At 41.5% G+C, this 12,447-nt stretch overlaps 2 protein-coding genes across 6 annotated transcripts in view; one reads left to right on the forward strand and one right to left on the reverse strand.

Annotated features, from left to right (window-relative positions):
- FBXO36 (F-box protein 36) overlaps positions 1-12,447 on the reverse strand; it is a 278,670-nt gene that overhangs the window by 136,082 nt on the left and 130,141 nt on the right. The gene's annotated exons all lie outside the window — the stretch shown is intronic.
- TRIP12 (thyroid hormone receptor interactor 12) overlaps positions 1-12,447 on the forward strand; it is a 151,988-nt gene that overhangs the window by 64,869 nt on the left and 74,672 nt on the right. For all 5 annotated transcript variants that reach the window (XM_048865307.2, XM_048865310.2, XM_048865311.2 and 2 more), the window contains one exon: positions 3,656-3,761. In XM_048865307.2, coding sequence (XP_048721264.1) covers positions 3,656-3,761 — 106 coding nt within the window. The remainder of the gene's footprint in view (positions 1-3,655; positions 3,762-12,447) is intronic.

Here is a 12,447-nt window from a genome sequence, read left to right on the forward strand (position 1 = left end):
GAAAGTGATCTTGGGCATAAAAAGGCCGGAGACCACTGACCTAGAGGATAATAAGGCTATAAAGAATAGCCAGCATGGATTTGTCAAGAACAAAGCTAACCTAATTTCTTCCTTAAACCAGTAAACCCTGTAAAGAAGATAGTAAGGCTTTTAACAAAGTCCCACATGATATTCTTATTAGCAAACTAGGGAAATTCGGTCTTGATTAAATTACTATTAGGTGGGTACAAAACTTTTTGGAAAAACTTCATTTTCAGTGGCACACAGTCCAGCTGTGAAGGAGTTTAGTGGAGTCCCACAGGTGCCAGTAATGCCTCTGTGACTAGAACAATGGAATGCAAAATATGCTTATAACTCGCAGATGACCCCTAGGAGTTGCAAACACTTCGGTGGACAGGATTAGAATTCAAAACGACCATGATAGATTAGAGAATTGGTCTAAAGTCAACAAGATGAAATTAAATAAAGACAAGTGTGAAATAAAAACTACACTTGGGAAGGAAAAGTCAAATGCACAACTACAAAGTAGGGAATAACTTGCTAGGCAGTAGAACTGCTGAAAAGGATCCAGGGGTTATATTGGATCATAAATCAAGTGAGCCAACAATGTGATGCAGGTGCTAAAAAGGCTGATACTGTGGGGTGTAATAACAAGAGGAGGGTTTGTGTATAAGTCCTGGGAGGTAATTGTCCTGCTGTACTTGGCACTGGTGAGACCTCAGCTGGAGTGCTGTCTGTTTCTTGACACCACATTTGAAGAAGGATGTGGACAAACTGGAGAGAGTCCAGAAGAGAGCAACAAATATGATAAAAGGCTTAGAAAATCTGACCTGTAAGCGAGAGTTAAAAGCTGAGTATGTTTGGTCTTGAGAAAAGATGGAGGTTGTTGGGCGGGATCTGATAAGTCTTCAAATACGTTAAGGGCTGAATTATAAAAAGTATGGTGATCAGTTGTTCTCCATGTCTGCTGAAGATAGGACAAGAAGTAATGGGCTTAACCTGCAGCAAGGGAAATTTAGGTTAGATATTAGAAGAAAAAACTTCCTAAATTACAAGGATAGTTACGAATTGGAATAGGTTTCCAAGGGAGGTTGTGAAGTCCCTGTCATGGGAGGTTTTTTAAGAACCAGTTGGACAAACACTGTTCAGGGATGGTCTAGGTTTACTTGGTCCTGCGTCACCAAAGAGGGCTGAAGTAGATGACCTCTCAGGGTCCCTTCCAGCCTTACCTTTTTTGTGATTCTATAAAAGAAATGGCATTCTACAATTCAGAAGCTCTTTTCCTGTGCGTTAAATTGGGGGCGGGAAACCCTAAACCTTTTTTAGGGTCTGAAATCTGATCCTCTTTGAAAATGCTTTTCAGGAAATTAAAACTTTTGTGCTGATTAGGAGGGGTTTTCGTAGCCAGTCTTGACTGACTTCAGTTTTCAGTTGACCTAAGCTGAATACATGTGTCCTTGTGAATTTTTCCAGTAGCTTAAGAAAATAGGAAACTTGCATAGAGTCCACAGCTGAGTAGTAACTGCATATTAGTGCATCAGTTTTTTAGGAGTCAGATATTTAAAATAGTGAATTTTGTAAATGGCAAGACTAAGAAAAATAGTGTCAGGTATTCATGTGCTACAATGAGCACTAATATAGAATTCATTCTTCTGGTGGCACATCCGTCCTAAAAAACTTAGCATATTATATTGTGATTGGGCCTATAGGTCCCAGTCAGGACCCCTCTGGACTAGGCACAGTAAAAATAAATATTTTTTTTAATTTATTTATTTTCTAGTTTAGGTTCTTGGCTCTTCAGGGCAGGGACCATCTTTGCATCTTAAGACTTTAGAAGCAATGATTCACAGACAGTTTTCATTTAAGAATCCTGTTTTGCCTATACATTTGGGCAGTATGGTAACGTTGAATGAATTTTGTCCCCTTAAAGTTAAGATTGGCATACAATTGTGGCTGAGATGAGCATTAAGATCTAAATCCCTATTTTCAGTTTAGCACATATTTAAAAAAAAAAACCAAAACACTTTGCATTGCCATTCTTAATGTGTTGGGTCTTGTGGGGTGGTCTCTTATTGCATTTCTGTACAACCAGAGAAGTGAAATATTGTAAATCATCATGCATAGGCAGTGACTATAAATTTTAGTTGTCTGCACAACTCCTCAGAGACTTGGAATGTAGTTGCAAAACCCAGCGTGGGGGGAAAGGAAAGTGCTGCAAAAGTTTACCCTAGGAGTAAATCTATGGGGTTTTGGAACAAAAAGCACTCGCATCTCCAGTTTTAGAAAAGGCAAAATTCTTCACTTTTTCAAGCTACCTCGTGCTCTCTTATAACTCAGATAGGAGAACTTTCATTTTATCTGAAGATAACTATTTTTACTTTGTTATTCTTGCACACTTGACCGAATTGCCTTGTGCTTCACCTTGAGAGAGTTGCATTGAGAACAGCATTATTTGTCCTCTTACGAGTCAGTCCTCTCCCACAGATTGTTGGTAACATTAAATCGGAGGACTGATCTTAATAACTAGGAACTGTGAAGGGAGAGTGTATCAGAGGAGTTGGAGGGAAAAGCTGACAAGAGTAGATAAACATTTGACAAAAAGCCTGTATTCACGCAAACATATTTAATAAAATGGTAAGATGAATGATGGGCAAATTTTCCTTAAAATTAAGGAAATTAACTGCTAAAGGAAGAAGAAAAGGTGTACTTGTGGCACCTTAGAGACTAACCGATTTATTTGAGCATAAGCTTTCGTGAGCTACAGCGAGCTGTAGCTGACGAAAGCTTATGCTCAAATCGGTTAGTCTCTAAGGTGCCACAAGTACGCCTTTTTCTTTTTGCGAATACAGACTAACACGGCTGTTACTCTGAAACCTGCCAAAGGAAGGTGTCACGATAGTCTTGGAGACCTGAAGAGCTCTGGTCAAAACAAACACAAGCAGATCATGGACAAGGGGTAGTGCAAGCCTCTGACTATTGACTAATGTACATGAAATCTGATTTTGAGCAGACCACATCTGTGGGATGAGGGTCTTACTTTCAACACAATATTTCACCTTTTTGGACTGCTCACATGAGTCAAATGTGACTTGTGATAGGATCTCCCATATATGAAGAAACTGACCTCAGCATTTCACATAAACCACCAATTAGTATCTAGAGCACCTACTCTACACTAGCTTGATCTAGATAAAAATTGGCAATGTACCGGTGCTGAATCTCTTTCCCATCACTCCCTTATTGTGTTTAAATAGAATGTTTTCTGCTTACCAGTATGTCTAAAGAATGAACAGCTAATATATAGAATGCAACATCCTGTAACCTAGTACCTGTCGTAGGCAAGGCCTCCCATCATTGCTATAAAATCATATAGAAAGTTTTGCCAGATGTCCAAAACACATTTTAATAATTCCTTTTATTAATTGTACTGAGTTGTGTTGCTAGGCCATTAAAGCTTTCCTTCAATGTTAAAACACAAAAGGCTTTGTTGTGGCAGTTAAAAGTAGGTGGGAGGCTGAAAGAAGAGGAATTTATTGGTGTCTTTTCTGTGAAACAACACTTTGACTTTTCTGTGCTTCTCTACTTGCTATGTACTTGAAAACAAAGACTGGATTGGATTGAAGTGTTGTCCTAACTCTCTGTATTATGTATACAGGTTTAAGAAAATCTACGAAGAAGCGCAGCGAATCACCACCTGCAGAGCTCCCCAGTTTGCGGCGGAGCACACGGCAAAAGACCACGGGCTCCTGTGCTAGCACGAGGTAAATCTTAGATTCGGGATTATGAGCTGTGAATGACTATTACTGCAGTTGATCCAAGAAAGCTTACACCTTCTGTTGATGGAAAAGGGCTTCAAATTGCTATTGTGTAAAAGTGGCTGTGGTTCAAATACCCACTGGGTCACTGAGATTTATACGAACATATAAGTATGTGTGGAGTTTGGCATCCTCCTACATGATGCTACTGACCTCTAATTACCGAGCAGGGAAGGACTACAATATAGTAGGCTAGCTCAGCAAATTGGTGACAAATGTATAGTTGTGTCGTCCGAGTCAGAGATGGGGGAAGGCTATTTAAGTGGGACACGCTTCAAGGTCTCTTCCATAATTTTTAAAGAAATCATTGGTATGCAGCTGTTTCCGGAAGACACTTTGCTTCGAAGAAGAATAAAGCTATAAGTCACTGTTGGTTTGTGTTTTTTAGAAGGTGGTTATTTTTATCAGAAAGGCAGGTGATCATAAAAACTTGCTAGCCAAGCCAGGGTACTAGTAAACTACAATTTGATTTATTTTATTTTTTGCAACTGCAAATCACAGTTTGATTTCCTTTTAGGAGGAAAGGATCCTCTGATTGTCCAAAAGAAGCTCTTGTTAATCATACAAAATGCAACATGAGTTTAGGAACGGTCACCATGTTTAACACTGTTCAGTCACTAAATATTCAATTCAGTAGATTTTTTTTTTTTAATATACTGTGCAACTGCAAGCCAAAAAAAGCCTCTGATCCAAGATTCAGGCGCTAACATCTGCACAATAAACTTGGGTCTGGAAAGTCTTGGGAGTCTCTCTCGGGGAAGTATCTCAAATATGTACAGGAAGCTAAGTGGTTTTGGTTTTGTTTTTTGTTTTTTTACTGTGCTAGTTCATAGTTTCACCAACAGCCCTGTAGGTGACTGCATAATCTAGATCACAAACTTTGGTTGATGCAAGTTACATTGGCATAAAACTGTTCATGTTAGTATATTGGTTGGCTCCTTGCATTGTCACTGTGTACTCACCAAGAGTGCTTGTGTCAATGCACTGCAGTGCGCTGTGGATAGGTATCCCAGCATGCAACTTGCCATTATCCAGCATACTGTCTTTTGGGAAATTTTGGCAATGAATGTGTCATGTTTTTGGGATGCAGTTCAGATCAGTGAGGTTGCCACCTCCTCCCCTTTAGCCCTGGGTGCCTTAAATGCTCTGCTGCTCTCGCTCCCTGTCTGGCTGCTCCCAGCCAGCATACAAATGAGCACTGAGTGTCTGCCGCCAGCAGCCTTCTTGTTATGCCATAGCTAGGGCCCTTCCAATTTCATGGTCCATTTTGGTCAATTTCCCGATCATAGGAACTTAAAAAAAAATAAATTCCATGATTTCAGCTATTTAAATCTGATATTTAGTGGTGGTGCAATTGTAGGGGTCCTGGTCCAAAAAGGAGTGGGGTGGGGGGTTGCAAGGTTATTGTAGGAGGTGTTGCAGTACTGCTACCCTTACTTTTGCGCTGCTGCTGGCGGCAGAGCTGGATAGCTGGAAAGCATCTGCTTCTTGTCAGGAGCCCAGCTCTGAAGGCAATGTGCTGCCAACAGCAGCTCAGAAGTAAGGGTGGCTTGGTATGTTATTGCCACTTTTACTTCTGTGCTGCTGCCTGCAGAGCTGGGCACTCAGTAAGCAGCCGCCGCTCTCTAATATAACCTTGCAACCCCTCTGCAACTTCCTTTTGAGTCAGGGCACCTAATTTGAAAAATGCAGGTCTTCCCCATGAAATCTGTATAGTATAGGGTAAAAGCACACAAGATTAGATTTCACAGGAGGAAACCAGATTTCACAGTCTTTGATGCGTTTTTCATGGCTGTGAATTTGGTAGAGCCATAGCCATACTCCAGTCTTATTCAGCCTTGGCTACTACTAACCAAGTGACGCCCTCCCCCCACCCCTACCCCAAACATACCCCAAGACCTGAATTTTCTCCAAACTCTCTGTCCTGAAATGTCCAGTTGTGTCCTGGTACATTAAAGGAGCAATGAACCTTATTACTCCTCTGAAAGAAGCAATAAGCAATCCTTTTGTCTAAACTGGAGTTAACAATCACTTCAACTCACATGCAGCACTAGGTTGGTTTAGATTAAAAGTAAAACAAGTTTATTAACAAAAAGAGGTTTTAAGTGAGTTCAAGTACAAGGGATAAAGACAAAAGTAGCTACAAGCAAATAAAAGTAAAAACCACTTTCTAGTAGCTAAGACAACAAGCTACAGTCTTGGTTCAACATAGGTTTCTTACTGTTCTTTCTAGCCATGGCTGACTTTCTCTCAGGGTATGTCTACACTAAGAAATTAGGTCAATTATTATAGAAGTTGATTTTTAGAAATCTATTTTATACAGTCGATTTGCGTATGTCCACACTAAGCGCATTAAATCGGTGGAGTGCGTCCTCACTACCGTGGCTAGCATCGACTCACAGAGTGATGCACTGTGGGTAGCTATCCCACAGTTCCCGCAGTCTTTGTCGCCCATTGGAATTCTGGGTTAAGCTCCCAATGCCTGATGGGGCAAAAACATTGTCGCAGGTGGTTTTGGGTACATGTCGTCCCTCCCTCCGTGAAAGCAATGGCAGACGATTGTTTCGCGCCTTTTTTCCCACGCAGATGCCATACCACGGCAAGCGTGCAACCCGCTCAGCTCAGCTCACTGACACCGCCGCTGTTGTGTCCTGGGTGCTGCTGGCAGCGGACGGTGCAGTAGGACTGCTAACCGTCATCATACACCGCTTCTGCTGCAACTCTGCTCTGCTGCTATTGTCTCAATAGCGAATTTCTCCATGTTGGCTGTCACGGGGTTTCGGGTATGTGTGTTCTTCCTGAGGAAATGTGCGTGGTGCTAACCATCATCCTCCACCTCTTCCACTGCAAATCTGCTCTCATGAATCCACCTCGCAGGTCCTCTCGTCATTCTCTATAAATATCTATTCTTGTAGCATCTGTCAGCCACCGCTTCCACCGTAACTCTGCTCTCCTGCAGACAGTACCATAGAATTGCGTCCACACTACCCCAAATTCGACCCGGCAATGTCTATTTCATCGCTAATCCCCTCGTCGTGGAGGAGTACAGAAATCTATTTTAAGAGCCCTTTAAGTCAACAAAAATGGTTTCGTAGTGTGGACGGGCGCAGGGTTAAATCGATCTAACGCTGCTAAATTCAACCTAAACTCGTAGTGTTGACCAGGGCTCAGTCAGGACCTTCTACAGAAGTACAAGGTGCTGGTTTCCCTTTTCTTCCTTGGTGAAAGATCTTTGCCTAAGCAGGTTTCTCATCTATGTTAGGTTCTCAGAGACTTCAGTTCCCTTGGTTGGGGGATCCGTCTTTCTCTGTTTGCAAGAGCTCTGGCCCCTTGTATTTGTCTAGTGATGGGTGCCAAGATGACTTCTTCTCTTGTTACATCTTTCCAAAGTCACTGTTTTTAGTCCTTGGGATGACCTCACTCTGTTCTTCCCTGTCTGTGGATTCCTACCCTGCTCATTCATATGTAAATAGTGTCCATTGTTTGTGTTCTTACCTTGCTTAATTCCACTAGAGAAGACTGGTAGATAGCTGCCTTCCCGTGTGTGTGTGTGTGTGTGAGAGAGAGAGAACCTGTTTCTCTCTTTGTTTGGTCACTGACTTTGAAACGTATCACGTGTTCACAATTCCTCATAATGTTAATACATTTTTTTAACTATTTTATATTCATTACCAGTGTTCTTAACTTTCATAAAAGACCTTACTTAAACAGTTTTTTATAATTGTATATCATTTGAGGTTCAGACTCTCACAACAGGCTATCCCCACTCTCCCACCCCCACTTGTTAGGTTGATGGCTTTGTTTATCTTTTATGCAAGTGTACCTTCGTTGTCTCTGCATGACAGACAGGCTGGTCGGACAAACAAATACATCTTCCTTTGTCCGATGCAGACTGTGCTTTATGTATTGCTTGCCAAACACATTTGCAGAACATAATTTTAGTACATATTCATAACTTTGTACACTACCTGTACACACACCATGCAAGAATATGAATGACCAGGGAATTACTAGTTTTCCAATGAGAACCTGCATGACCCTTTTTAGATACAGATTATGACAAGTGTATTAGGTGTAAAATGTGTCAGGATTGATGACTCTCACTGACACAGTGTGAACAGCATGGTGGGGAGAAGAAGTGAGTTGAGCAACGGGGTAAGTTCCCATCATGCAGCTTTCTCCATCTCATTATGCCATCCATAATCCAATAATTTTTGTGCCTTTATTAAAAAAAAACAAAACAAAACAAACACAAAACCACGCAGCACTTCTCTGTCCGCCATCTCTGAGAGAAGCGTGGAGTCCACACAGCACTGTGCTATTGTCATGAATGTGGCAAACACGGACAAACAATCCTCCAGTATTTGCAGAGCTGCAGCAAGAACCGCAGCAGCAGAGGACATGGCCATTTTGTAATAGGCAGATGGCTGTGAGACCGACATAGCAAAAACCAATTAAAGGTGGTGGTTGGTGGTGATCACAGAGCAGCTACAGACGGTGGTGCATTGCTTATGGGCCCAAGAAGCAATCACTGAGTGGTGAGATTGCATCATAATGCAGGTTTCGGATGACAAGCAGTGGATGCCGAACTTTTGGATATGAAAGACCACATTTTTGGATCTGTAGCCCACCCCAGCTTTCCAGTGCAGGGACACCAAAATGAGAGCTGTGCTGATAATGGAGAAGTGAGTAGCAATCTCTGTGGAAGCTTGCAATGCCAGATTGCTACCAGTAAGTGGAAAATCATTTTGGAGTTGGAAAATCCACAGTGGGGCTGTTGTCATATAAGTGTCCAGCATCATTTAATAGTCTCCTGCTACACAGAACTTTTTCCTCACCAGTGGATTACTGTTGCTAGTAGTGATCCTGGGGGACCTAGCCTACCCCTTACTCCCTTGTCTGATGAAACCATACATTGGCCACCTTGACAGCACCAAGGAAAGATTAAACTACTGTCTCAGCAGGTGAAGAAAGACAGTTGGATATGCTTTTGGTAGATTGAAGGGATGCTGGTAGAGCTTACTGACAAGATAGGATTTCAGGGAACAAAATATCCCAATGGTTATAGAGTGTGTGTGTGTGTGTGTATAGTGGCCTGTTGTGTGCTTCATAATAAATGTGAAGCAGATGAAGGGGAAAGCTGCTGCTAGGGTCAAGGGCAGCGGTGGAGTCGCTATCTGCTCATTTAGAATGAAATGCAAGGGCCATTGGAGTTCCATGTGGAGCTATGTGGCTGAGGGAGGCCTGGAAAGAGCACTTTAACAGTCAGCCACAGTAACGTGTTGTGGTGAATTGTGTTCTATCTGGCCCTGAAGTTTTGGGGGCTCTTTGGGATTGTGAAGTACTTGTTGTACACTTATAGATGAAACGGCCTGTTAATGCACCTATTAATTTTGCAATGCTTGCTAAACACCTATAATTACATGTTTATCACTGACCTTATGAGTTCTGTCACCTTACACAATAACAAGTAGTGAGTGCTTTCAGTAGCACTAAGCATTCTCCCACATATGTAGTGAAATAATAGATGAATTATTTACCAGAAATAGCTTCTTATTTCAGAACAAAACTAGAGCAAAAATGTGGAATTAAACATCTACAATAAACTTTTGGAAACAAATCAATTGAACAGAACTTAAAGGGGAAGGAACATGCATGTTCATTTTGGCTACACATACTACCTGAGAGCACCACGGTTGCTATATATGTGCAGCTGTGGTTCTCCCTACTGTTCTGTGACATGGAGTGGTGGGAATAAGGTTGCAGTCCCTGATACCATGTGGATGGTTTAGGGGGTGTAGGGAGGTGCTAAAATGGATTTCTCCATTGACTGCAAAGGGAGGTGAGCCCGAGATTGTTGAATTTGTAGGTCAGTGAGTCTGCGCATTTGTTTACTTCTAAGCTCCATTATGTCCTGATATCTCTGTCTTGACTCCTGGGCCCTTTTTCTGTATTTTTTTTCCCTCTTCATACTGTCTGCAATAGTCATCCTTCATGCCCTCTGTTTGCAGTCTGATGCAGCATCAACTTTTCAGAATCTCACTGAATATATCCTCACATGTTCTCCTTTCTTCTCCTTATCATGGTCAGGCATTCTGCAGTTGTGGAGTGGGGACTCCTCAAGGCCACAACAGCAGCAGCGTTAGATAAAATCCAAAGATGTGATGTATGTATAGTCACAACAGGATGTGAGAGTTAAGTTTCAGAACTCCCTTCCCTTGGTCCCCTAATGTTTTTAAATGTGACATGCTTGTTGACACTTTAGCCTTGGAGTGCCTGTGTACACCACCACTCTCCAGCCCCAGCCATGGAGAGTGTGGCCCAGAAAAGGTGTTAGGGAGCAGGGAGGAATGAGGAGTGTTGCTTGATTGCATGAAAAAATAAAGACCCCAGTTTCCATAGGTATGAGTGCAGGGCAACAGCACTGAGCACTTTCACGGTTTTCCACAGGCGTTGGTGATTTTAGTTGATATCTCACTCTTGTGGGCAAGACAGTGGCTGGCCTGTTGACTGGCTACAGTGAAGTCTGCCAAAGTCGTCACCAGCTGGTGTGGGAAAGTATCCTACCACAGAGAAAGAAATAAGACCGCTATCCCTAAAAACCTATGGGAGAAGATTGCAGAATACCTCCCATGAAAATTTCATTAAAATCTCTCAGGAGGATTCAAGGGACATCCTTTTTTTATGTAAACTGCTCTCCATGGCCACCCAACTAACTCTACAGGAGAATGAAAAGCAGATAACTATCTCTGGTTGTGATGTGATATTGTCTTTTCTAGAATGAATACATTTTGGTCGAGTGCCATCTGTACATTTAAGCATGGTAGTGGGAAAGGCACCCACACACTTAACAGAATCTCACCCATATTTAGCTGCTGGAACTGATTAGACAGTGCTGGAGCTTCACACAGATCGTGGCTCTTGGCATAGCTGGACCTCCCCTTTGCATGTCCCACGTTGTCATCCTCATTGTTTGTGGCAGGGGTCTGTGTGTTTGGGGCTCCTCAAAGCCACCTAGGATGTTCTGTGGGGTGTTGGTGGGGTCTCCACTAAGTATGGCATGCAGCTCACTGGCAAAGTGGCAGGTCTGCAGCTTGGCACCAGATCGACTGTTGGCCTCCCTGGCCTTCTGGATGCCTCCTGAAGTCCCTTTTACTTTTGCACAGCACTGCTGCTGATTCCTGTCTTACTCAGTTCAGGGTGGAGTTGATTTAAATCATTAGTCAGGAAGACTCAATTTAATCATGGATTTCTACATAAAAGTGCATTCTTGTTGGTTGTTATAACCTTAATCCATATTGTTCACAACTCAGATGTAGGTTTCATTTTTAGAAGTTACACACTATACATTTTTTAAGTGATTTATTTTGAAAAATTTCAGATTAGTTTTACAGCTGTATCAGAAAATGAATGATTGTTTGGTTCTTTAATTTACCAAAGGTAATTGAAGCAGATATTTATGAAGTCACTGAGAGGTGAATGAACTATCTTCAGTTCACCAGATTAATCAATATTTGGAGGATTTTCTTGCCAGGCTGTATTAGGAGGAGGACATCACCAGAGAGACATTTTAAATTGTTTTATTTAACTGAAACAACTACGTTCTGGGTTTTTTTCTTCAACAGCAAACATACAATATTTTAACAAAACAAGCATATGAATTTTTGAATTTAAACATTCAAGTTTTTTAAAGTCAGGTTTTGTTTTTGTTAAAATTTTTTTTTTTTTTTAAATATTAAATTTGTCAGCCAGATCAACACGAGAAACTTAAAATACTGGCTTCTGTAGCTAACTCAGTCATCTTCACTTTCATTTTCCTGTTTATAATCTGGAAAAGAAAAACAAGCTTTCCTGCTTTTTCAGGTCCCAAATGATTTCTCAATTTGGAATGAATTAGTCCAAAGGAAGAAAATATTCTTTCTCCACTGGCAGAAGAAGCTACTGCTGTTAAAAGTGAGATTATCACATCAACAGTCTCTGAATCCAAGTGCTCAAGTGACTTCCACCAGTTCACTGGTGTGACTTTCTTTAAAGCCCCCTCAGCACACACACATTTCTTGAATGGTTCACCCTTCACTCTGAAGTTTATTATAGTTGGCATTATGGAGGGATGATTGCTGGATGTCCATGTCATAGCCAACTCCTCTTCTTCAGCGGTTAAGGTTTGGCCCTGGTATTGAGAATATTTGCAAGAAAATGAGCTGGAGATGGTGCTTGTCCCATTCTTTTTTTTTTTTAATGCTTATTTAGCTCAGTCATTGCACATTTCTCTTTTTAAGATCTCACTCAGTTCCTTTCAAATTTCAACAGCGTCAGCAATAAAACATTTATTTCCCTGCATTTTGTTCAAGGCTACAGAAATAGGCTTTAGGGTACTCAGCATGTGTTCAACATTTTTCTTAAGCCCAATGTTGAGAACTTTGGCTGTGACAGTGCCATCTATTTTTTCACGATTTTGTTCACAAACTGTCATTAGATTAGGCCAGTTCTTGATACAGTGCTCAAAACAGTCCACTACTGAGTTCTATCGCACGTCTTGTGGGAGAGTTAGCTTGGTTCCTCCCACTTTTTTCAGAACAGCTGCTGCAAAGTGGTTGTTATGGAAGTATTTTGCTATTTCAACATTAGCCTT

Source organism: Caretta caretta, chromosome 9 (genome assembly GCF_965140235.1).
Source record: "Caretta caretta isolate rCarCar2 chromosome 9, rCarCar1.hap1, whole genome shotgun sequence".
NCBI classification, from domain to species: domain Eukaryota; kingdom Metazoa; phylum Chordata; order Testudines; family Cheloniidae; genus Caretta; species Caretta caretta.